This window comes from Lepisosteus oculatus, chromosome 11 (assembly GCF_040954835.1).
Source record: "Lepisosteus oculatus isolate fLepOcu1 chromosome 11, fLepOcu1.hap2, whole genome shotgun sequence".
NCBI lineage: Eukaryota > Metazoa > Chordata > Actinopteri > Semionotiformes > Lepisosteidae > Lepisosteus > Lepisosteus oculatus.
The window spans coordinates 3875103-3897410 of NC_090706.1; the positions used below are offsets into that span (position 1 = coordinate 3875103).

The window sequence follows — 22308 nt, forward strand, 5'->3', positions numbered from 1 at the left end:
AAGGGATTATTATTAAATCTATGAGACGCGTATAATCCTCGCTAAAATCTAGACTGCTGACATGTTTTTCTCTTTGAGGCTCGGCTTTTAACGCCCGCAGCTTCTCTCTTTGAGATTCCTGAGACTTCAGATCTGGTCTCTACCGCGTCCCCCGCGCTGTGAGCCGGGAACACGGGTGAGAGAGCCGGCCCTTTCCTGAAACCTCGTGAACGTCTTGTTAGTGCTTGAAACAGAAATCGCTTGCAACTGATTCCTGCGGTTTGTCGGCGTCGTTTCATTTCATTTTTAAGTGTTGATTCCACTTTCTGTATTACTTTCCCACTGTCAACTTCCTAAACACTCTTGCTGCGTGACATTAAAAATGTTCTCAGGACGGTTCGCACAACGGCATGAATAATACCCCTTTAAAAAAGTTAGATTTTCCTTGTTTGTATCAGAGTGAAGCGAAAATGATCGTATTGTGGGTTGCTTAGTACTCGTGTCGGAATAGTAGCTTTGCCATCCACTCTAACTCAGATGCTACCTAAAAACATTAAACTGCAGCTCAAAAGAATTGAAGGTTTTCCTTAAAAAAAAAATACAACAGAAAAAAATAAAAGCTTACTTCTGGTGAGGCTTTGAAATGTACGTATTGTTGTTCTGAAACGAACCATTCTGTGAAATCAAAGTTCTTTCCTCGATGCCAAGAGTATGTGTAAAAATAGCAGATCACTTGAATTGCTTGTATCACCGTAGGTGCATCACCAAAAAAAAAAATCAGTAGTAGTAGTATTAGTAGTAGTAGTTTAACGTCATTATTTTTAAAAAGAAGATGAAACGGACACTCGTGAGATGTAAAGATTGCAATAATAAAGCTGGCTTTCAAACGCAAGCTGTCAGCTAAAATGAGAACAGTTTTAGCTGCGATGAATGATGAGATTCAGAATCAGGTTTAGAACTCCCTATACGGAACACACAACACCCCCTGCTGGATAGAAGAGGTACAAAACTGATAGGTTGCCAGACGAATTCCCAAACAGACCACTCGAATTCCCTAGATGAGTACTGTGCTTCTGTGAAACCCCACGAAACGTCCAGACTTAATGCTGTGTGTTTACTGTATGCATTCACTGTGTCTGTAATTCTCTCCCGTTATCAGTAACGGAGGCAACTGGAAAATAATATATTTTATTCTCTCTATCCTGGATGCTGCACATTGGTGGTGGTGAAGGTGAGTCCCCATTACCTGTAAAGCGCATTGAGTGGAGTGTCTAAAAATGCGCTATATAAGTGTAAGCAATTATAATTAATTATAAAACCAAATCTGTTGTCCAGCAGGGCACTTCTTTATCCTACAGCAGTCCATAGCCAGCCTGTGTCACCTGAGTATAAAATGCAAAGCACTGAGCACAAAGACCAGACTCAATCATCCAGTATTTTACAAAAGCTCCTGACCATTTGATTACTACAGAATAATTGTGTTTGCTTTCAGTTCGGGGTCGTGCTTTTTGCACTTACAGTGAGTGGAGCTGTCGGGGGCTAGCGCTTTGTCACAGGCAGATAAGGATTCTCCGTGTGCTGCCTGCGCAACGCCCCCACTACATCCTGCTCACGGAGAAGCAGCCCACTTTCTCTGTGTCACTCGTGGCACACTCTTAGAGACAGCAGGAGCAATGCCCAGCAAGCAGCTGTAATGGCTCCTAAATACTTTACAAGTCTTCGGCCACACTTGCCTCTTCTGGTTCTGCTCTTGGAAACAGCGTTCATACTGGTGTTTTTCTTTTTTGCTTCCTACGATGCAAAAAATCCACCAGACCTCCACCTCTACCCTGGTAAGTTGCAGTTTCGGCACTTTCCTTCTTCTCCTGTGCGAAAAGGCATTAGACAGCTGTTCGACGCACATGCAATTGGTCCCAAGATGCAGAACTGAACGTTACATCCTCGTGCTCTGAGCATCACGCGTTCACTTTCATTCTCAGAATGCTTTAAGGTGAGCTACTGACAGTGGTGAAGCCTCTTGTGAGAAGATGTCTCCCCCGGACAGCTAGTCTGTGGGCATCATTCTAAAGTATATAATGTATCTTGTGATACGTCAGAAGAATTACCACCCAATATGGAGACTACAAGCACTGTGAGGATATTTAAGCTTCTGGCAGATGCAGAAGCTATGTAAGCCTTTGCATTCTGAGACCTGGTCTTCATTCTCCTGTCTTCCTCACCACAGTGAGGAGGAGAAATCAAGCTAAACCGAGCTCTGGAGCTCACACCTGCAGCTATTCGGTCTCCAGTCCAGTCCCCAGTCGTAGATCCTTGCGGTGTTCTGACATTTGCACACTTTTAGCCGTCACCCGTGTGAGGCTGTGGAATTAACGGCGGGCTGCTGGCAGGTTTTGTTGGAGCTCTCTGCCCAGATGAGGCGCTGCAGTCAGAATCAGGACAGAGCAGAGCAACAGCAAGCAGGCGATAAGGGTGATGCCTTGCTTCTGTTAACAGGAGAGCGCAGGGGAGTTCACTGCTGTCAGAGCAGATAAGACTCGGGCTTCTGTGATAAAAGGGAATATTCTGCACAGCTGAACGCCAGAAACGAAAATGTTTTTCTGAGTTTGGTGTAAACCCAGAACAATGCCATGGGCGTTTTCGGACTCTGCTGCTCTGTGGATGTGTTAGGAAGGGATCAAATCATGCTAAAGATATAATTACATAAAGATGGGGGGAGGTCTTCCTGAGTCATTGTCTCCTGTGTTCATGTCAGTTGTTGAACACACCGCCCTCGTGCCATCTAAAGCATTTCAAATTCCTCTTGTTGCAGAAGTAATTTTCCAGAACCCTACTGTGTGTTTTTTTTTAGATGTTAATAAGAAGTAGATTTCCCAAGGAGTTTGTTTGACTCCTCTTTCAAAAGCTCTTACTTCATTCCACTACCGACAGAATTCCAAGATGTCCATGTGATGGTGTTCCTGGGTTTCGGCTTCCTGGGAACTTTCCTGGCGCGATACGGGTTCAGCAGCTCTGGATTCAACGTGCTGGTGGCCGCCATGACCGCGCAGTGGGCCGTGCTGATGAACGGGTTTTTGTTTGCGTTCGGAAACAGGACAATCGTGGTTAACCTGAGAAGGTAAATGGAACTGAACACGCCGAGGCTTTGCAACACAGCACGTCCTCCAAATCTACATAATTTCCCACTAGAAAAATATTTTGCTTCTCTTTTGTTTGTTATTATTTTTTTAATTGTGATTGTCACCTAGTTTAGCACAGTGGTGTGACAGCAGTGCCCCCTTAGAGCTCTTGGGTCTTGGGTTTCATTCTGGCCTGAGGCTCCTTCTGTGTGGAGCTTGCATGTTCTTTCCCATGTCCACATGGGCTCCCACCTCCCAAAGACTGTTGGGTAAATTAATCGGAGTCTCTCATTTGTCCATGTGTGGTCAACTGTCCATTACTGGTGTCCCATCCAGGGTGCAGAGTCCGGCCTTAAGACTTCAGAATTGTGCTTCTAGGGTGGGCTGGTAGGTTGTTATGACCCTCACTAGGAATAAGTAGGTTCATGGCACTGGAAGAAGCTTCTAACTGAAGTGTCTTACTTTTCCTGTTACGTTTCGAAAACACTAGATTGAAAAAGAATAAAAATAAAATGTAGGAATGTAGGTTTCGGAATGATATTAGAGAATGGAGATGTGTCTCCTTCAAACATGCTTGGGATTTTTAAAGATGCTGCATGAGAACTAAAAAAAAAAGTTAATGCATTTGCTAGACAAGGCATCTACAACTCAGATGATCAAATAACATGACATTATGGCAGACAAGTTACTCTTGGATTCTTCATCCAAGCCCTCATCAATCAGTGTGATCGGAGTCTGTCTTTCACCACTTGGTGGCACTGCCTGTGATCTTTATCACAAACATTTTTCCCTCTGATGCTTTTGGACATGTAAGGCAGTATTTCAGGTTCGGTTTACCCCACGAAACGCTACAAACTGTGCATGTACTGTACAGTGCCATTAGTTGTCTTGTATCGCAAGCTCAAAAGTACTGTGCCTTGACTTCACTAACTGCTGTCTGCCATCAGCCTGTTGACGGCCAATCTGTGTGCGGTCTCAGCCTTTGTCTCTATGGGAGTCGTCTTGGGAAAGACCAGCCCCATCCAGCTGCTGCTCATGGCCCTCCTGGAGGTCTCTGGCTTCATCCTCAACCAGTGGATCCTCCTGAGGTTCCTGGAGGTAATCATTCAGCAACACAATTTCAAGCATTTTAGCAAACTTTGCAAATACCCATTCCTTTATTTTGTTGCCATTCACAACTTGCATCTTTGACATTCCTGTTGCTGTTGCTGTTTTAACTCTTCCTGCCATGAGAGAAGGCGCAAGTGCTTGCAGTTACGCATTGTCTATTTCTAGAATCAGAGCAGCACTGGGAGGATGGTAATTGATAGTAATAGTAGTTGATGTAGCAGATCCTGGTCCCAGAGGACCTCACACCTGTTGGATTTCCTTCCAGCTGAGCTCAGTTGTCTAATTGAAACCTTACGCAAACCAGCAAGCTGCTTGATTGGAACATTTGCAAGTCATAATTCTACTCAGGAACAAGTAATAGGTTTATTCCACGCTAAAAAGAGAAGAAAGAAAACACAAGGTTTCGGCCGTGGAGCCTTCTTGAAGTGTCAACTGTCAACTGACACCTGAAGAAGGCTCCACAGCCGAAACGTTGTTTTCTTTCTTCTCTTTTCAGTAGGAAATAAACCTATTACTTGTTCCTTTGCAGCCTACGCATGCTGACGCAGCTACCCTCCTGAACTACACAATTCTACTCAGCTGTTTGGGATTTAGTTTTAACTCATATTTAAGACTTCAAGCAGTGTTTTTCTTATGACTGGCGTCCTGTCCAGGTTGTATCCTATCCTGTGTCCACTGTCTGTTGCGTGTGGCTCTGGGTCACTGAGACTCTGTACTGGACATATGACTGGACGGTTGCCTTTTCTTTTTCTGCAGGTAGACCTCACTGAAAGCATCAGGCAGCTCCATGTCTTTGGAACATACTTTGGGGTGATGTTCTCCTGGGCTACTTATCGGCCTGGACTAGAGCCCAGACATGAAAAAGAAAAGTCTGACACCAAGATGGATTTATTCTCAATGATAGGTAGGTGCTTCAGTAACACCCCTCCTTCAAAGGGCATGACTGCCATCATTTGGGAATCATGCCCTTTAAAACCTCAATCATCTGAATCTGATACAGTAGAGTGAGTGTGTGCAGCTCTCCCTGGCCCTGCTGGGGGTTCAATTCCAGTCACGCACAGCGCCACTGACGAGACTCTCTGCGGCAGACTTTAATACCATCTAGATCCAGAGGGGAGTGACATCAATTCTGGAACTGGCTCAATGCAGTGTACCAGCCTGAGGGAGAGGTCTGCAATTACTTCAGTCTCGCTCTTATTGGGATTTAAGAATGCAAAACATCAAAGACAAAGCACAATGGGAAGATCTTGTACATCTGAGGCTCAATTCACAATGAACTCTTAAAACTTTTAGAGTTGCAAATGAAATCCCCGTTGGACGACTTCTCACAGTATCATTCATTTTCAGGAGGCAACTCGTGCTCAGGCATAACAGTTTGATAAAGACCAAAACTAAAAGCGTTGGTGGTAATTTAAAAATGTTGGTCCGCATCAGTACCAGAAACCACTGAAGCTCAGATAAAAAGAGGCTTATCAATCTAGAGTCATATGAAACAATAAATTATCATCAATTAACATTCATGGCCGAAAATCTAGAATAAAATATTCAAACAAAGAGTCAATACTGGAAACATTGTGCTTTAAAATGAGTTAAGTGACTATGTTATTAAAATCTGAAGAACCAGTGTTTAAAGCACACAGATTGGTGCACAGAGTAATAACAAATCTAAATGTTTGCTCTAGGGACACTGTTCCTGTGGATGTTCTGGCCCAGTTTCAACTCTGTGCTGATTGAAGACACTGCTCAGAAGATCAGTGCTGTTTACAGCACTTATTTCTCACTGGCTGCAAGCACAGTCGCTGCCTTTGGGTTGTCAGTCCTGACCAGCAAGAAAGGGAAAATAAACATGGTACTCTCCTATCCACAGTTGTACTTGCACTACCCCTAGAAACCTTCCTCTATTTCATTTCTTGTTGCCCAAGATATTCTAGGTGTTCTAGAGCTTCTGTGGTTCCCTGCTCTTACTCTGCTAGTTATCCATTAAAAATTATACCTCTCACAGAGGGATGGGAAGCTTTTCAGAGTCTGTTTTTACCAGATATGCTTAGAATACAAATCATCTTAGTCTGGCAATGTAGGCATGCATCATCTTCTTCTATACACGATATAGATATGATGCACTTATGACAGGATAATATTATTTTGCAGAAACTGCAAAACATACGAAAGTAAATTTCATCCAAGTGTATAAAAATAATTGTACAAAAGAGTGAAAGCAGATCCTGTTTTGCAGGTGCATGTCCACAATGCAACAGTGGCCGGAGGAGTGGCTGTGGGAACTGCAGTTACAGTCATCCAAGCGCCATGGGTAGCAATGACGATAGGGGTCATTGCTGGACTGACCTCCACTCTGGGGCTGCAGTACATTAAGGTAATGCAGAAGAGTGGGTGAGAGATAAAACCCCAGTACGTTTAGTTAATAAATCATATAGGGGCAGGATGATTAGTCAGTGCTGCTGCCTTACAGCTCTTGGGTAGTGGTTTTTATGCTGAACTGGAGGGCCTGCTGTGTGGATTTTACACGTTCTCCACAGCTACTGTGGCCTCCCAGAATTCAAGGGCAGGCTGTCTAGGTGAACTGGTGTCTCTGTGTTGTCCCCCATGTGAACATGTCCTTCCTTGCTCTCGTCGTCTGCCAGGTAAATCTCAGAAAGAGAAAACTCACAGGGCACTGAAGAGGGACTTCTGATGTGTAATGCAACCATGACAGCGTTCATGATTTTCAATTTTGCAAGATTTTATTTATAATGGAAAATATTTTAAAAGAGCTTTAATTTCAATTTTGGATTGCCCAATCTGATCCCTTTGAGTCTGGACCAGTATTCCACGGTTCTTATTCCTAGATTGGTGCGCATGTACGTGCAACTGTTTCTACAAGACAAAGTTTTAAAAATCTTGGCTTTTAAAGCAAAAGAAAAGGCAGAGTCCCAGTTAATTTTGTTGCACGGTTTACGTCTTTAAACTCGCATATATTAAAAAACCGTGAATTTTGGCTTAAAACCTGTTCCTTTTGTTTTTCAGCCACGAATGGCCTCTCTATTCCAAGTCCACGATACCTGCGGGGTCCAATATGTCCATGGTATCCCAGGAATCCTGGGCGTCTTTGCCAATATTACCATTCAACTGGCCACCAACTGGACCAGCTTTATACTGTACGTGACACTCCACAACATACTGTAGCGTTCTCCTCATGAAAGCAGGTGAAAAGATACAGGGCTCCAGCGCCTAATCACATTTCATTCTGAGACTTGCCCTGGGTATGTTCATTTATAAGTATCTCCTGTTACCACAAGAATCGAAATGTACAATGAAAAACATACCTGTAAAAAAACTCGTTAAAAACAATTCCAACACAGACGTCGGCCAAGATGACGATCCAGGTTATTTTGGGGTTCAATCAGTTCGTGTTGCATTGAGAGACTTCTTCTCCCAGCTTTCTGTGCTCTCGCCCAGGCTGGTCTCTTTGTTTGAGCCCTTCTTTATCGTCTCTTGCAGCACTGCGAAAGAGGCCGTGTTCCAGCTCACTGCCCTCTCAGTGACTGCTGCTCTCAGCCTCATTCTGGGACTGGGAACGGGTGAGTGATGGAAGATTTGGCTTTGTCAGGTCCCTTAACATATAGATTAACACCACATGCACACTGCTTGTTAACCGTGTGTGACTATACACACACAGAGAGAGCAAGTTCTCTAGACAAGGTGACAAATCATTTGATGTCTGGTCTGGCCTATTTGGTTGTAAACGGTTAGGTCATACAGAATTGCTATGTCCTTTAACTGTATATTGTGATTCCATGTGCACAGACATACTCCGAATAAAAAAACTGCCTTGGACATTGTTAACGATCAATAATGTTTATTTTTCTACATCAGGTTATCTTTTAAAATGGAACTTTTGGAAGGCACCTCATGATAAGAAGTGCTTTGATGACCAGGCCTATTGGAAGGTAAGGAATAGTGCATTATACCACTTGCATCAGCGATGTCCTTCCTGTGCTACATACTGCGCAGGACCTAGCTGTCGAACACACTGTTCCCAAGCTACTGTACAATTCCGATTTGCCATGAAATGAGAATTACAAGCTATTGCTAAACACAGACCTGTTCTCTCTTACAGTTTCCACACCTGGCGATGAAACTCTAACACAGCTCTAAAGCGGTCTGATGGACTCTTCTAAACTGGAAATGACAATATAACCTTATACAAGGGAAATATATGTAAATTTTGTATGGAATACATGTATTTTTAGCATATTTTATAAATGCTCACTCTGTTTTCTTTGCTAAAATTGGGTTGCCAGTAGATTCTGATTGCTCTGGCTAGATGTTGCAATGAACTGAGCTTTAGCTAGTTTAGCTAGTATACAGTATGTCCCTGTAATGGAAAGACTGTTCAATCTATTGGAGCTCTGAACATTTGCCTTACTTTCAATGAATGTCTTTACAGTCACAAAAGAACTGAAGTTAAGTTACTTACAAACTTACAAAGACAAAATGTTTCTGAACTTAGCCTACTCAGACAACAAGAGAATTGTGCACTGAGGAACAATAACATTTACACTCATTTTTTTCCCCATTAGGGACATATTCCAATGTTTATTGACAGGCCAAACTAGAGGGCGCCGTCACCACCATCACTGGTGTCTACCATAAGATGCATAGAGCTCTCTCAGACATACTCAGCTGAAATTGAGCTGACACTGCCATTGCACAATAATTATTTAATTATTAATCAGTACTCTTTTCCCTCTCCATGTACACATTTTTTTCATATTTTAATTTTTTAAATTAAATTAAGATCCTAAAATAAAAAACCTAACCCTCAATATTGCACTTTTTAATTGAAGTGCCGAACTGCAAACTTTCACAACACAAGAAGGATATTAATAAAATGTCCCTTTCACAGGTCTCACTTGTTTCTGGATTTTGGTTTTTTATAGAATCTGCTAGAACTATAGCTTATTAAGTGAACCCAGATGCTTCTGAACAAATACCACTATGCAAAAATTAGTTATAAACTATAGGGCTCGGCACAATCTATCAAATAAAAATGTCACAAAAAATGTTGCAAGGTTTCAAAGATACCATTTTATTTTGTTTTAAAGGTACGTTTTTACAATCTAAAACATACAGTATATAAAAGTTACATTCACTAACTGTAAAAGCTGTAAGTCTCCATTAATGTGTGCAATACGTTTAAAAACAACAACCATCAACCCTCCCAATTTTAAACAGCAGGCTAACGTATGCAACATTTCCTCGGTAGGCCAATAACTAAACATCTTAATCCAGCTTTGCCTTCACATATCAATAAGAATACAATATCCATGTATAATGTGTACCTTTTAAAAAAACTAACAAATTTAGCCTCATCTTTAGTGCTTTACTGAAGACCCTAATAGCTAAAAAAAAGCATAACTGTCAAGTTTCTGAAAGAATCTTAGCAGAGAACAGCAAAGTAGAATTTAAAATGTCAGTTTCATAAGGAAACATTTCTTTCAAGACAAAATTACAGAGCTTTACTATTTCAGCAGCAGATTCATGGGGTAACATGAACCTTTTGGAGCAAGCTAAATCTTTCCTCTCCCCCAAACTGAAAACAAACTGCAACATTAAAGCATGACAGCTCAGAGGTCTAGAAATTGTGCTTCCTTTGAAAAACCACAGTGTGCCTCTTGTAAGAAAGTTAAAAATATCATGAAAATGTGTTATCTTAAAGTTATGATGAGAAAATAATTTGGTGATATAAAAAGGACATTCTGTACTGCTCCAACAAGGAAAACAAAACATTAAAATAGGACTTAACCAGCTTTGGCATCCCAAAATTAAGAACTTTGAAAATAAAATAGTTCCATTTTACTGTTATTTGCAAATCCTACAATGTTGTACATACAAGATTTCTGAGGCATTTTAGATTTTTTTTAATCCTTGCAAGAGGAAACAAAATAATTGCAGCTATATCCATGTCAGTATCAATTCTTATTATTATCAGACCAAACTGTTCAAATGCCTTTGTAGGTAGTGTCCAGAAAAGAAGTCTGAAGTGGTTTGCAAGTTACTGAACAGACTGCCACTTTCAGACTAAAAACAAAGATCATGCCTGTACTATTAGGAGTGTTTCTGAGTACAGAAGACTATCCCTCAAAATAAACTTCCCTACATCTAGAATGAACATGCATATTGCCAGCAAACCCCAAGCATGCTATGTTCATGTTTTTGGAATAAAGGGTGAAAGATGAACATAAGTTGCAATACATTTAAAACTGAGAACAGGAGGCACTGCTTTATCCAGATAGACGTAGGGGTGTGGAACAAGATACTCAGCCATGTTGTTGAAGCCGATACCCTGGGTTCTTTCAAGAAACAGCGGCATACAATCTGCAGATCAATGAACTACTACCGAACTGGAAGAATCAGCATGCAAGAAAGGACAAACACTTAAGAGCCCAAGCACCTGAAAGACCACTGACTCTGCAAACAATGGCAGCAGAGGTGTGCCCATGAAGGGCTCAGCCAGTAAATGCACTTCTGGACTGACCTCTGCGGTTTAGGTGTCATGGGTTCGAGCCCCGATCACAGCTGGTGTGAAATTGGGATCAGTCAGGTTTCCAGCACAAACGGAGACTCCTGTGACCTGGGGGGCAGCTGCAGGGGTGGCAGCATGATGACATCACTGGGCAGCGGATTGGCAAGTCAGGAAACGAATGGCTCTTACAGGTGGGCGTGTCTTAACCAAGGCACCAGCATGTCTTATTCTCCCAAGAGAGCAAACAGGAGTTATTGCCAGTTATTGCCAGGAGTTATTGTCTTTAAACAACGCATTCCAAATTAGGTGGGATTCACATCTAAAATAAAGGGGCAGAAAAAATACACCAACATGTTGTCTATTCCAGGGAAAAGCACATTCAAAGTTCTTAATAATTTTCCTGCTTTCAGGAAAGGATAAGTAAGTTAGTAGATGATGAGTAATATTAATCAACTAAAAGGTTGAGTTTGTCTGTTTTTATGACCTGCATGAATCAATCACAGTTCAGTGTTCCAGTTTCAAGGCATTAGTGTGTCTGGAGTATAAATTGTGTTTTATAATGGGAAATTTGCCAAAGACAAATGCTTTTCTGCTTGTGTCTGTACACGCCTTTATTAGTGTAAGCGATATAAAAAGAGCAGTGGAGGACAAAGCAGCACACCTAATGTTGTGTAAACTGACACCATGCTATAGTTTCAGAAAGTGAGTATCTGGGTTACCACACCAATTATAGAGGTAACAGGTGTACAGCATTTATAAAACAGTATGAAACAATAAGCACATAAGAGAGGGGGGAAAAAAGACAGTCAGGAGGGGAAGTACAGAACATTACTGCCATAAGTCTTCAGTGCGGCCAAATTTGAACACCAGGCCCCTAAGAAAAGAAACAAAATGGAGTATTCTTACTTAATGAACAGAAGCAGCATACTAACACACATAATACACAGACTTCTCAGATTTCAGACTATGTGTACCAGCTGTTGTGCTGTAAATTTGTGGTTTTGTGGCCCAGTAGGAGGCACTCTTTGCTGTGGACAGGGCTCTCCGAACCCATGCTCCTCTACGCCATCATGACTGGAAACACTATGCTGTACAAGATGCTGTCCTATTGGACAAAACATTGAACTGAGGTCCTGACTACCTGTCATTAAAGATCCTAAGATCCCGTTTCTAAAAGCAGGGGTGTAAACTTCAGTGTCCTGGATAAACTCCTCTGGCCTCCCTGAAGGTTCCAGTTAATTCAACTGGTCAATTTCTCAATTTTACACCTGAGGGGCTACTGGTGCAGAATGGCTGCTATACCCCAGGGGGTAAATGAAGTGGGTCCCCTCCGATATGTAACATGCAATATTCATTCAAGAAATGATTCAACCCTGAACAAGCCTTGTGTACAGAGCCCCTGGGAGCCACTCAGACACCAGCCCGTCAGAGCAGAAAGGTTCGATTTACCTCGAACCTGCGATCTGAGGCTCCTGACACAAGATTCATAGGAAAACACTCACCCAAAGAAAATAAACGCATTTTGGAAGAACACTGCAATACCGGGATAAACCACTGGCTTTTCTAGAAGACAAAATAAAACATTAAATCACACATACATGTATGTAAATGCATAAGGGCAAATGATTGTAATGTTTGATATGAAGCTCATTTTTTAGGTGACTGAATCGGATTACCGAATATAATCGTCATTCCTTTAATTGAGTGCAGTTCAACCTACAAACAAGACATTTCCATTAACATTTTCCCAAAATGATTGACATTTGCACCCACTTATACAGCTGGGCATTTAACTGGAGTCATTTGAGTGAAATTTCTCTCTCTGGGGTATACCAGCAGTGCCCTACTCAGGATTTGCACTCTTACTATTGCTGTCTGTCAGCCATGGGTTACTGAATACATTAAACTGTTCTTATTACCTTCACGCTTGATGTAGTAGGATTCAATGGAAAAAGCTACTTTATCTTAAAGAACATACACTCTAAAACCATGCTTACTGAGCTCCATTTCCCTTCTGCCCATTACACAGAGCCTCCATGTGTTCAGACTGTCAGGCATGATAAGTTTTTGAATTTTGAAATTGAAGACTGCAAACCACTACAGTATCACTATGCATCACAGCTCATAAGAAAACACAAACATTTTTTCCCCGTAACCGCATTGACTTCATGCTTGGATGAAATGGGATCCAATCAAAAAAGCAACTTTTACTTAAAAAAGGAGCACTTACGTGGCACCACATACCCCCCAAAGAGAATCCACATGGAGGCGATGAGAGAGCCGAAGGCCAGCATGAAGCCAATGAAAAGCCAGACACGGGCTCCTGGGACACACAAGACACAGGCTCAACACTGGGGACGGTCTGGGCAGTGAATAATCATTCATCTCAGCCTCAGAGGCCTCTAGAGCATCAGACTCTGATCACGTGAGTGAAATTTCATTTCCCATGACAGTAAGGTCCAGCTCCGGTTTTGGAAGACCCGACTGGCCACATGCTCTCCAGGTCTCTCTAAAGCACCAGCCCCCGAAGAGCTGGAAGGAGCAGGAAAACCGGTCCAACCGAGTCACCAGTGAGCTCTGAGTGTCGACTTAAAAAGGAAAGCTGGTGACACACAGGCCCCCCAGGACCAGACCTGGAGCACAGTGCGGAGAGTGAAAGGCCAAAACTCCATTCTTTACGTTGTCTGTAATGTGGGCTGAAAGCCACAGGGGGCACTGCCGAGACCAACAAGCTGATCCTGGTCCTCATCGAATGAGCCTCAGTTCAACCCGGTTATTGAAATGAAAAATACAGACAGGAAATTTAATATTCCTATTTTGAACACTTGATTCTTGAAACAGGACAGGAAAAAGTAGACAGATGTTCAGGCCAAGGGTACAACTACAACGAGAAAAACCGGACATACCTGTCTGACCCAAGCATCCTTCACTATAGCTGTCTCCACGCACCTGGCCATTGGAGACAGCATTGATCCTGAAAGGGGAGCACATAGACCATCAGTATGTAGTGTGAAACAAAGGTCTGACAGGCAGAGAGTCATAGCTGTAGAATATGGTGTAATTACATGGCAAAGTATCCTTCCCTAGAGCTTTAACCTGCTGGAGGCTAGCCAGTATCTTCAAAATTATTATTGTTCAGCTGTTCAAAAGTCTTCTTTCAAGAAAGTAAGGATGGGGATGTCTTCTTTGACACGACTCCATTCTGTAAAGGCAGGTGAAGGTGCTCATTTCACTTTTTCATAGGTGTCACATCGGTGATATGAGGAAGTCTATGCTATCAACAGGATGTGGTCTCTCATGCGTGTAAACCTAAAATAGGATCTGAACCTGTGGAAGTTTTATAACAAATACACAATGCAGAAAATGCGGTTAGGCACAGGTCACACTCTCTATTTTACAATTTGAAAACAAATTGCTCAGTTCCTGCCTGAAGCTCTCACTCAACATTTTTTTCACCAAACACGAGACGATGTGTGCCTGGAAACATGGTGAACAGCACCATGTGGATGGAAAGAACGGTCACACAGTTATAACTTCCTCTTCAAGGCTCCGATGTCATAGCATCTCATGTGTTAAGCTACAGTTCTATTATTTCTATTGCCACATTATAAATATACTAAAGGGTACAACAGCTGTATCCCCACCTGGGATGTGAACCCACAACCTTAATTGATTCAGTGCCTTAACTGCACTGACAAGCTGCTTGAGTGGAATAGTTGCACGTTTCCTTTTCCACTTAAAGGACTGGTATATTATGTTACATACCTCCAACCTGTTTTGAGTACTGAAAAACTATCAGACACTTTAAATTTAAATGAATCCTATTATTAGGTCAATGAAGAGTTCACCTGTGTGACTAGAGCACATCAGCAGCTGTGTGGGCCTGCAGGACCAGCACTGGGAACCCCTGTAACACTGTATTAACATCATACACATGTCAGGTACTTCTTACAGTGGAAAAACACACACCAGCTCCCGGGACTTACATTAGAAATGCGATGGTTGCTATTACCCCACATGTGTGGTAGGAATGGTTGAACACATCCTGGGAGGGATACTTGACTGCTGCATCAATGATGATCCACCATCCTGTGAAAAACTGCATAAAACAGGTGTTCTTTCTTTAATAGAATGCACATTAATCTACTACCAGTATCACACCTTATAACATCATTAAAAATGCACCACACAGCAACAAGCACATTCAGAGCCTACATCATAAACAAAAAAATTCAAGAGGTTAGAAAATGGATGTATGATGGATAATCTTGATCAACATTTCTTCTCTTTAAAACACAGTTTGAACATCTGTTAAAAAAGGTCTTTTTAACAGAGAAAAGTTATTTTAAATCGGACACGTACTGTAAATAATCTGGTTTGCAAACAGAAATGTTTTGACACCACTGTTAAGAAAAAGTTTAGCATGAAGAGAGCCCGGCTCTGTGTCATTTACAGTAGAGAAGAAGGAGAGGCGGGGAAGGCATGCAGTTTGTGCCTGTGACCACCCATCACCTACCAGTACTCCAGCTGCTATTGAGGCCACAGTATTCCTTTTCTCGCCCCAGTCCACACACTCACACTCGCCACACCGGATGTTATCCAGAAACCCAGACATGCTTCAGAGCTGCAGCAGGACAAGGAATTAATAAGATACATAAGACAGGTCACAGACGACAAAAGGCCCTTCGGCCTGTGTAGCTCATCCAGTCCGTTCTGTAAAAACGGCCAGAACGCTGGCGTCAACCACATGGGTGAGCAGCTCTTTCAACACACTGCCACAACCCTTTGGGTAAGGAACACACACAATAACATACGCATGCAGTACATCTCAACATTACACAGATGCCCACAGTGTTTTAGGATTTGTATGCATTTCTGAAAACACAGATTTTCATGGGCCAAGCTTGAATGGGATACACTGACTGCATAAGGGTTATTTCAGCAAACTTATGCTTTTATAGCTCAACTTGGTATCCAAGGGTAGGAATACAATCACTATATATGCTCCATTTATACATACTATATATATATATAATCACTTAATATGTACATAAAACACCCACACCCCCATCACCACATCACCACTAAAAAGCAACAATTTTACAGATTTCAGAAGGGATGATACTGTTTACTGCACAACTATTTCACGTACAAACGCCTTTGGGCTAAACGTTTAGGACAGAAGTTTCACTCGGATAGGATTAAATTATTGACCTTGAATGACAATTATCCTAGATTTCCTCGACTGAACTAACATAAGATTTAGCAATGCTTATGTTACTAATAAGAATGTATTAAACCACTAACAGAGACTACACTAACAGAGACAACAGAGAATACTCCGAGGTCATCTGACTGACGGTTGATTTCGATGACAATAAGATGTGCTTTAAAATACACGTTTTGAATGCCATTTTTACCCAACGGAAAAACGTCAATAATTAAAGCAAATATTTAAAGATGAGATTTCAGCACATATTTCGACCTACAAAAACAGCTCTGACACCGAGTTGGAAATTATGCTTTGCTGTTCGTGAATACTTCGCATGCACACGACTAATATATTTTAAATGCCTGTAGGTTGAGGATGAATACATCATGAATTCGTTTTATCCGGTAAAACACAAAAAAGATTAACAAATCACACACACGGTATAATGCACCTCCCCAATTCTTGTACTTACAGTGTAAGTCACGGGACTTCCCAGCTTTATTACAATTTTATGTCTAACCCAGACAAAAACACAGTAGCCTTTTGTTAGTCAAAGGGAAAGAACGACACTAGCAACCTAGTGTCACTCACATATACATACTTCCGGACAATATAACCGTAAAGCTTTATGGGTGACGTAGTTCAACAAAGGCGCTAGCTCCGGCACACGAAACGGGAAGTTTATGTTAAGCGAACTACAACCCCCATCATATCTTAGTACACGCAGCTGGCAGTATACGAAAAGGAAACTGCGACACTGACACTAAGAAAACACAGGAATCTGAAAAAGACATTTGTATTTTCACATAATCTGTTGATGACATTGCTCGTCCACCGCAGAAAACGATAGGGGGTGAAGTCTATATTACATATTAGGTAAACACAGTAAAAAAAAACTTTTCTCTTTTGGTATTACTCTCATCGACCATACTTTGTCAAAGATAAAGTGCTTAAGCCTTACGAAAACCTTGGCAACACAAAACAAAACCATCACAAGGATCGGGGAACCAGACAGTGAATGAGGGGGTGTTGCCCACGTACCAGGGGTATTTGCAATATTTACCCTTTTCGTTCTCGGTTCGACTGTATTTTTCCACGAGTTGCGCATGCTCAGTGAGGATTCAAGTAATTAAAGCTGCCCTGTGCTATACAGTAGCTACAATAATGCAGGAAAATGACCAACTCTGTCTAGCGGCCCAATTGTTAAATGAAGAGGGCAGATTGTTCACATGTACAGATTTTTTGGAAAAATGTACGATTCCCATCATTCCCCGTGAATATGCTATAGTCTTTGATGCTATTCCTATGAAAGTGGTGAGGCTGTTTAGAGTTTCACCTCTCTTCTACTTCTTCCGGAGTCCTGATACTCCTCGTCTCTCTTTTGTTCTCTCAGTCTTTAGATTGACCCGTTTCCCTCTCTCCCTGGCACCTGAAGAAGGCTCCACAGCCAAAATGTTGTGTCTCTTTTCTTTTCAGCACGGAATAAACGTTTACTTGTTCCTTTGCATTCTTATTCATCAGCGCAGGTATTGCTTTATTGTACAGTTCATGCTCCTAGGTCTGGGGGTAGAGTCTGACTAGGTATCTGGATCCATATTACAGCACTTTTAACCAATACTTGAACTGAATTTATTAGTTATTTGTCTAAGCCTGGTGCAGCGGATCACTTTATAATAATATGATAACTGCATTGGCCTGGAATCCAGGGACTGGATTTGTAGGTTCTGAAGAGCTGCAACCACTGTATGAGTAAACTTCAACAGCATCACATGATTTAAATGGCTTTATGCAGAAAACTCAAATGTGCACTTCTTAACACAATGCAATATAAATCAGAACACAGTAAAAAAATTATTTTATTGTTAAAAAAAATACACATTTTGTTACAAGTTTAAGGGGAGATATCTGAAATTAAAGTCAAGTGTAGTGATTGATGAAGGGTATCCAATCCTGGTCCTGGAGGGTTTTGTTGTCATCTTGCACCAGCATCTCACAGAATAGTAGACATATAGCTGAGGTGAAATGAAAACCCGAACACACAACGAACCCCTAGACCCCTAGATTGGACACCCCTGTAATAGGCGGTACCATTAAAAAAATCTCAACGTGCTACTTTGCATTTATATCTTCATGCTAATTGCAGAACACAGCTTTTAAAAGTCATTTTACTTCAGGAATTACATTATAGATCACAGATTTCAGGCTGAACATATTCCTCTATTACATTTACAGGACATAAAAATGTCTCAACAGCAAAGCCTATATAAATGCAATTAAAGAATATTTTACCACAAGATAGATATTTTATACAGGCTATTGAAGCACGACAGTTGGTGTAGTCAGGTCTTCTTTTAACACCCATAATGTGATGTACCAATTGAATTATGACTTCATTTTTAATCTTTACCATTCTTTATTTTTCTTATCTTTATTTTTAAGCAATGTTTTTAATAAAGCGATTTCCCAGGAGATTAATTAATGAGGGGGAAAGATAAGAGAATAGAAAACAGGACTAACATGATGACAGGCCATAAACAGAATGAGGTTGGGCAACAATGTGGATGAAGTAATGTGCACCTTAGTTTCCTACAAAACCTTATCATGCTTTAAGATTCAAGCCATCCTGTTCTCAACCTCCGAGTGATGCAGGATATCACAGGACAAAGCCTGGGTATATCATGTGCTGTCCGTTTCAGCAGGTGGAATCTAAAGAAACTGGATTTGCAAAGCATATTAAAAAAAACAACTGTGCAAACATACACAGGTTTAACAATGGCATATTTGGCCACTTGGATTGAGATCAACAACAGTGGCAAGTCTAGATTTGTTGTGTGGAACATACTGTATAGAACATCAGTTGGAATGTAGGACTTCATTTTCCTTCTAAGCTCTAAGTCTTGACAGGTGTTTCCTCTCAGATGTCCAAGTAGGTTCTTTCCAAGTGCCTGAGATAATCAGTTTCTAATGGAACCTTTTATTCTGCGCTATGGAAGCAGCTAGTAATCAAATGAAAGGAAAAACTATTAAGTGCTTGATATTTTCTGCTACGAAGTGAGCATTTATAGAAATCTCCTCATATCCATTGTAAACGTAGTGTGCATTCAGATGGTCAATATCGGCCTGCGTTAAAAATGTAATAAGAATATCCGCAATATTAAATCTATCTATAAGTTGGTTACTTAAGAACGATTATAAAAAACTATTTGATGTACATATCTGTACTTACAGACTTGACATTCTGAGAAAAATTCAAGTTTTTGATCATGTGTTAAAACTTTTTCTCACTTATAAGACGTCATCTGATTTAAATTTAAATTCCTCAAGTGAGGACTGTGCCCTGTAGGATCTAGGGTTTGACTCCTATGGTAGCCAGTGCCAACACTCTGACCCTAAGACCCAGGGAAATATTAAAAGAGCCCGAGCATTTGAAGAGCAGCTGCAAGAGACAGCAGAATGACTCCAAAGTATCCAATGTAACCATAGGCCCCTCTCATTCTCTTCTCTGGGTCTGGTAAGGAAAAGGTAGAAACGATTAGTGCAGAATTCCATTGTAACTGAAACTTCATATTTTAGAGTTGAGATCTACCATTGCTAACGTGCAGAAGTAGTGTCTTACCCCCAGTGTAGTATCCCCAGGCGTATGAAAATCTGCTGGTGACCCAGATTGCGCCAAGCACAGAGGCTACCACCTAATAAAATAAAAATACGAAGATACGCTGACATCAGAGACGAAGGGGGGAAGAGGGATTTGCAGGAGCTGACCAGTATAATCACAACAAAAAAGTACTGGATGACTTGGTGTCTTCAACTCCAGATTTGGACTGTGTGTGTAAACTTGAAGCAGATTGTCTAAGTTCAGCAGGAAGTGAAATCCATGAAAAGGTTCTCAATTGGTGTGAAAGACAATCCCTAGGGCATGTCACCCAAGTTTGTAATGAATTAGTTAATATTTTTCGAATTTATATACAGTTTATCAACATGTCTTACAGAGTAGGGAGAAAATGGCGATTCCTTGAAGTCTGACGGATCAGCCAGAAGGGCCAGCGGTCAGGTGCCAAGCACTGAGTTTAGGTGCAATCGTCTGCTTCCCCAATAACTAACGATAGCCAAATGAGAAGTGATAGGCCACTCATGCACATGGTACCACACTGCCAAATCGAGTGGCAGACACGGACTAATTCAATGTGTCTCAAACCCTTGTGTCATGACTTGGTGTTTCGGGGTATTTCAACAAGAGGTGCGTGGTACTTACAGGGTAAGCAAGTCCAGATATGAACTGGAAGATCAGCCACTGCGGGAAGACCTCCAGCGTGTTTTGGTGGGCTCTTTGAATGCAGTTGAACAGCTGCTCCTTGTCGCTGTACATAGCCGGGTACTGCAAACACCGGAAGCAGAGCACGTCACGCGACACGGCGGGGGACACAGGACACTGGACACGCGTGAGATCTGACGACAGAGGGGAATCCTAACGCTCAGCACGCGGAGCGGAGACAAACCCTCCGGTTTACACACCTGAAGAAGGCTCCACGGCCGAAACGTTGTGTTCTCTTTCTTCTTTTTTTCAGCATGGAATAAACCTATTACTTGTTCCTTTGCAGCCTTCGCATGCTGACGCAGCTCCCCACCTGAACTACCTCCGGTTTACAGTCCGTCGAAGGAACAATGTAGTAACTTTGAAGAGTTTAACTCTAGCGTCCTCTCGCCTTAGCATCGCGCTAGGATGCCGGGGGCTTCAACGAAAAGTTTACATCTTTCTACAAAGACCCATCTAAAATGCAAAGTCCGAAATCTGTGTTGTGTATTAGAAACGTCTGAGTGATTTTTGATTGTCCCCAGAAAAACAGCCTACAGCCTAGCTGTAATGCAATAAAGCACCGCATGAGTTTGGTTTTCCTGTGACATGACATGGTGACATTCCATGTTTGTAGTACAATGGGGGAAAACTGCTTCAGTGATCTTTTTATTTGCATGTCGCTCATTTCTGCATTAAAAAAAAACATTGGAAACCAGCTCGGTGCAATATTTACATTTTTCTGATAGGGTAGTTTATATTTGCAATTCAAAGCGATTCCCCGACAGATAAATATTGTGCTGGATTTTATTTATCTTTACCACCAAGCGATCGACCTCTCTTTATCTATCAGGGTTGCAATTTCACTTCAACATTGCGGGGGTTCTTCAAAGCTAAACTCCGCCGATTTGTACTCAGCTATGCTCAGGTTTCAGGTTATGGTCATCTAAAAAAAAAGCCAGAATCGTCCGGAAAGCAACCCGAAACGCGTTATTTTAACAGAAGTCCGATTCTGTCTTGGGTTACAGTAACAGTGTGGCGATGAGGGAGTTCAGTTGTTGCAGAGTCATGCTGACTATGCCACCTTATGCAAACCACTAGACAGCGAAAGCTATTACCTTGACGCCGTATTTCTTCCTCGCTTGCACGACTTGGATGCTGAGGTAAAACAGCATGATCCAGCTGTAGAAGAAGGTCAGGATCACGTAGGCAAAGCTCGCTGGGAGGACGTCTGGTATCGCCATGGTGCTTCGCAAAACAAGCCTGGCAGGACGATCGCCTTTCTGCAAGAAGAGCAGGTCGGGAGGGAGGGCGCGCGGCAGAGTTGTGTAATATGGAATGAAAGGTCGCTCGAGCACCCCCTGTCTCGCGATGAGACGCTTTCCAGACCCACCGTGTTCCTGGAAAACCGCAAATGCGCAGAACGGGGGGTGGGGGGAAGGGGCGAGTTTTTACCAGTTTTTCTTGCCTTACAGTTCGCGTGTTTGTGGTTTCCCGTTTTTAAAGCGGTTGTGCACCGCCACAACAGCGCCCAGCCCACCCGATTGTGCCAGCATTGGACATATTTGTTTGTAACCGCAGTTCAAGCTTTACCTTCACTGTCTACGCCCAAGGTTTAGATGAACAAGAGGGCCTCCTTAAGGTTATGTAACGTAAAATGTTACAAACCAGCTGAAGCCACAGTTCGTTCATCCACCTCGGAAAAACGAGTTTTTACTACAACAGTGGTTCAACAGCACTGGACATATGTAATGATTTTATATAAAACCCGTTAATATTTAGTGTCCCGTAAGCGTTGATGTCATTGAACAGCAATGAAAGCGTGAATTATGTATATATTCAAGGACAAATAAACAAGCGAAGGCGGGTGTTGTCAAACAATTGGACATGTGACACAGAAGACAGTTCGCATAGTTTGAACATTTTAGTTTTATTCGGGCTGGGCTGTGACACCGCTTGTAAATACAATGCAAAATGAAATCAAGGTAATTTTCCAGCGTGTCGAGGACGACCGGACCAGCTCGCCTCTGATAAATAAGGCGAAGTGTTCGGGACAGAACTGTCCAATCAGATGACG

At 41.9% G+C, this 22308-nt stretch overlaps 3 protein-coding genes across 3 annotated transcripts; 1 reads left to right on the forward strand and 2 right to left on the reverse strand.

Annotated features, from left to right (window-relative positions):
• The first annotated feature begins 1559 nt into the window (after positions 1-1559).
• On the forward strand, positions 1560-9269 carry rhd (Rh blood group, D antigen). Its single transcript, XM_006631363.3, has 10 exons — positions 1560-1811; positions 2908-3094; positions 4043-4193; positions 4962-5109; positions 5888-6054; positions 6439-6576; positions 7227-7357; positions 7701-7780; positions 8076-8149; positions 8320-9269. The coding sequence occupies exons 1-10, from the start codon at positions 1673-1675 to the stop codon at positions 8344-8346; spliced, it is 1242 nt and encodes a 413-aa protein (XP_006631426.1). The 5' UTR covers positions 1560-1672; the 3' UTR covers positions 8347-9269.
• Positions 9270-11280: 2011 nt separating this feature from the next.
• tmem50a (transmembrane protein 50A) lies at positions 11281-16546 on the reverse strand. The gene is made up of 7 exons (XM_006631240.3): positions 16413-16546; positions 15245-15352; positions 14715-14827; positions 13635-13702; positions 12959-13051; positions 12231-12291; positions 11281-11602 (listed from the first exon to the last, which is right to left on the reverse strand). Exons 2-7 carry the CDS (start codon positions 15341-15343, stop codon positions 11557-11559), a joined length of 480 nt encoding a protein of 159 aa, XP_006631303.1. The 5' UTR covers positions 15344-15352; positions 16413-16546; the 3' UTR covers positions 11281-11556.
• A 1787-nt stretch (positions 16547-18333) lies between these two features.
• On the reverse strand, positions 18334-21617 carry mgst3b (microsomal glutathione S-transferase 3b). Its single transcript, XM_006631241.3, has 4 exons — positions 21350-21617; positions 20193-20315; positions 19557-19629; positions 18334-19448 (listed from the first exon to the last, which is right to left on the reverse strand). The coding sequence occupies exons 1-4, from the start codon at positions 21473-21475 to the stop codon at positions 19348-19350; spliced, it is 423 nt and encodes a 140-aa protein (XP_006631304.1). The 5' UTR covers positions 21476-21617; the 3' UTR covers positions 18334-19347.
• Positions 21618-22308: the final 691 nt, after the last annotated feature.

What these genes read in the sequence shown, in the direction of transcription:
- rhd (XM_006631363.3), top strand. Translation starts at nt 1,673, where the DNA reads ATGGCTCCTAAATACTTTACAAGTCTTCGGCCACACTTGCCTCTTCTG. An exon ending in GGATTTATTCTCAATGATAG is followed by an intron (nt 5,110 to 5,887) that starts GTAGGTGCTTCA and finishes TGTTTGCTCTAG; the next exon opens with GGACACTGTTCCTGTGGATG. An exon ending in AGAAAGGGAAAATAAACATG is followed by an intron (nt 6,055 to 6,438) that starts GTACTCTCCTAT and finishes CCTGTTTTGCAG; the next exon opens with GTGCATGTCCACAATGCAAC.
- mgst3b (XM_006631241.3), bottom strand. Translation starts at nt 21,475, where the DNA reads ATGGCGATACCAGACGTCCTCCCAGCGAGCTTTGCCTACGTGATCCTG. An exon ending in GGAAGAAATACGGCGTCAAG is followed by an intron (nt 20,316 to 21,349) that starts GTAATAGCTTTC and finishes CGGTGTTTGCAG; the next exon opens with TACCCGGCTATGTACAGCGA. An exon ending in CTGGGGATACTACACTGGGG is followed by an intron (nt 19,449 to 19,556) that starts GTAAGACACTAC and finishes TTTCCTTACCAG; the next exon opens with ACCCAGAGAAGAGAATGAGA.
- tmem50a (XM_006631240.3), bottom strand. Translation starts at nt 15,343, where the DNA reads ATGTCTGGGTTTCTGGATAACATCCGGTGTGGCGAGTGTGAGTGTGTG. An exon ending in CAATAGCAGCTGGAGTACTG is followed by an intron (nt 14,828 to 15,244) that starts GTAGGTGATGGG and finishes TGTTTTATGCAG; the next exon opens with TTTTTCACAGGATGGTGGAT. An exon ending in AGGATGCTTGGGTCAGACAG is followed by an intron (nt 13,052 to 13,634) that starts GTATGTCCGGTT and finishes TGTGTGTCCCAG; the next exon opens with GAGCCCGTGTCTGGCTTTTC.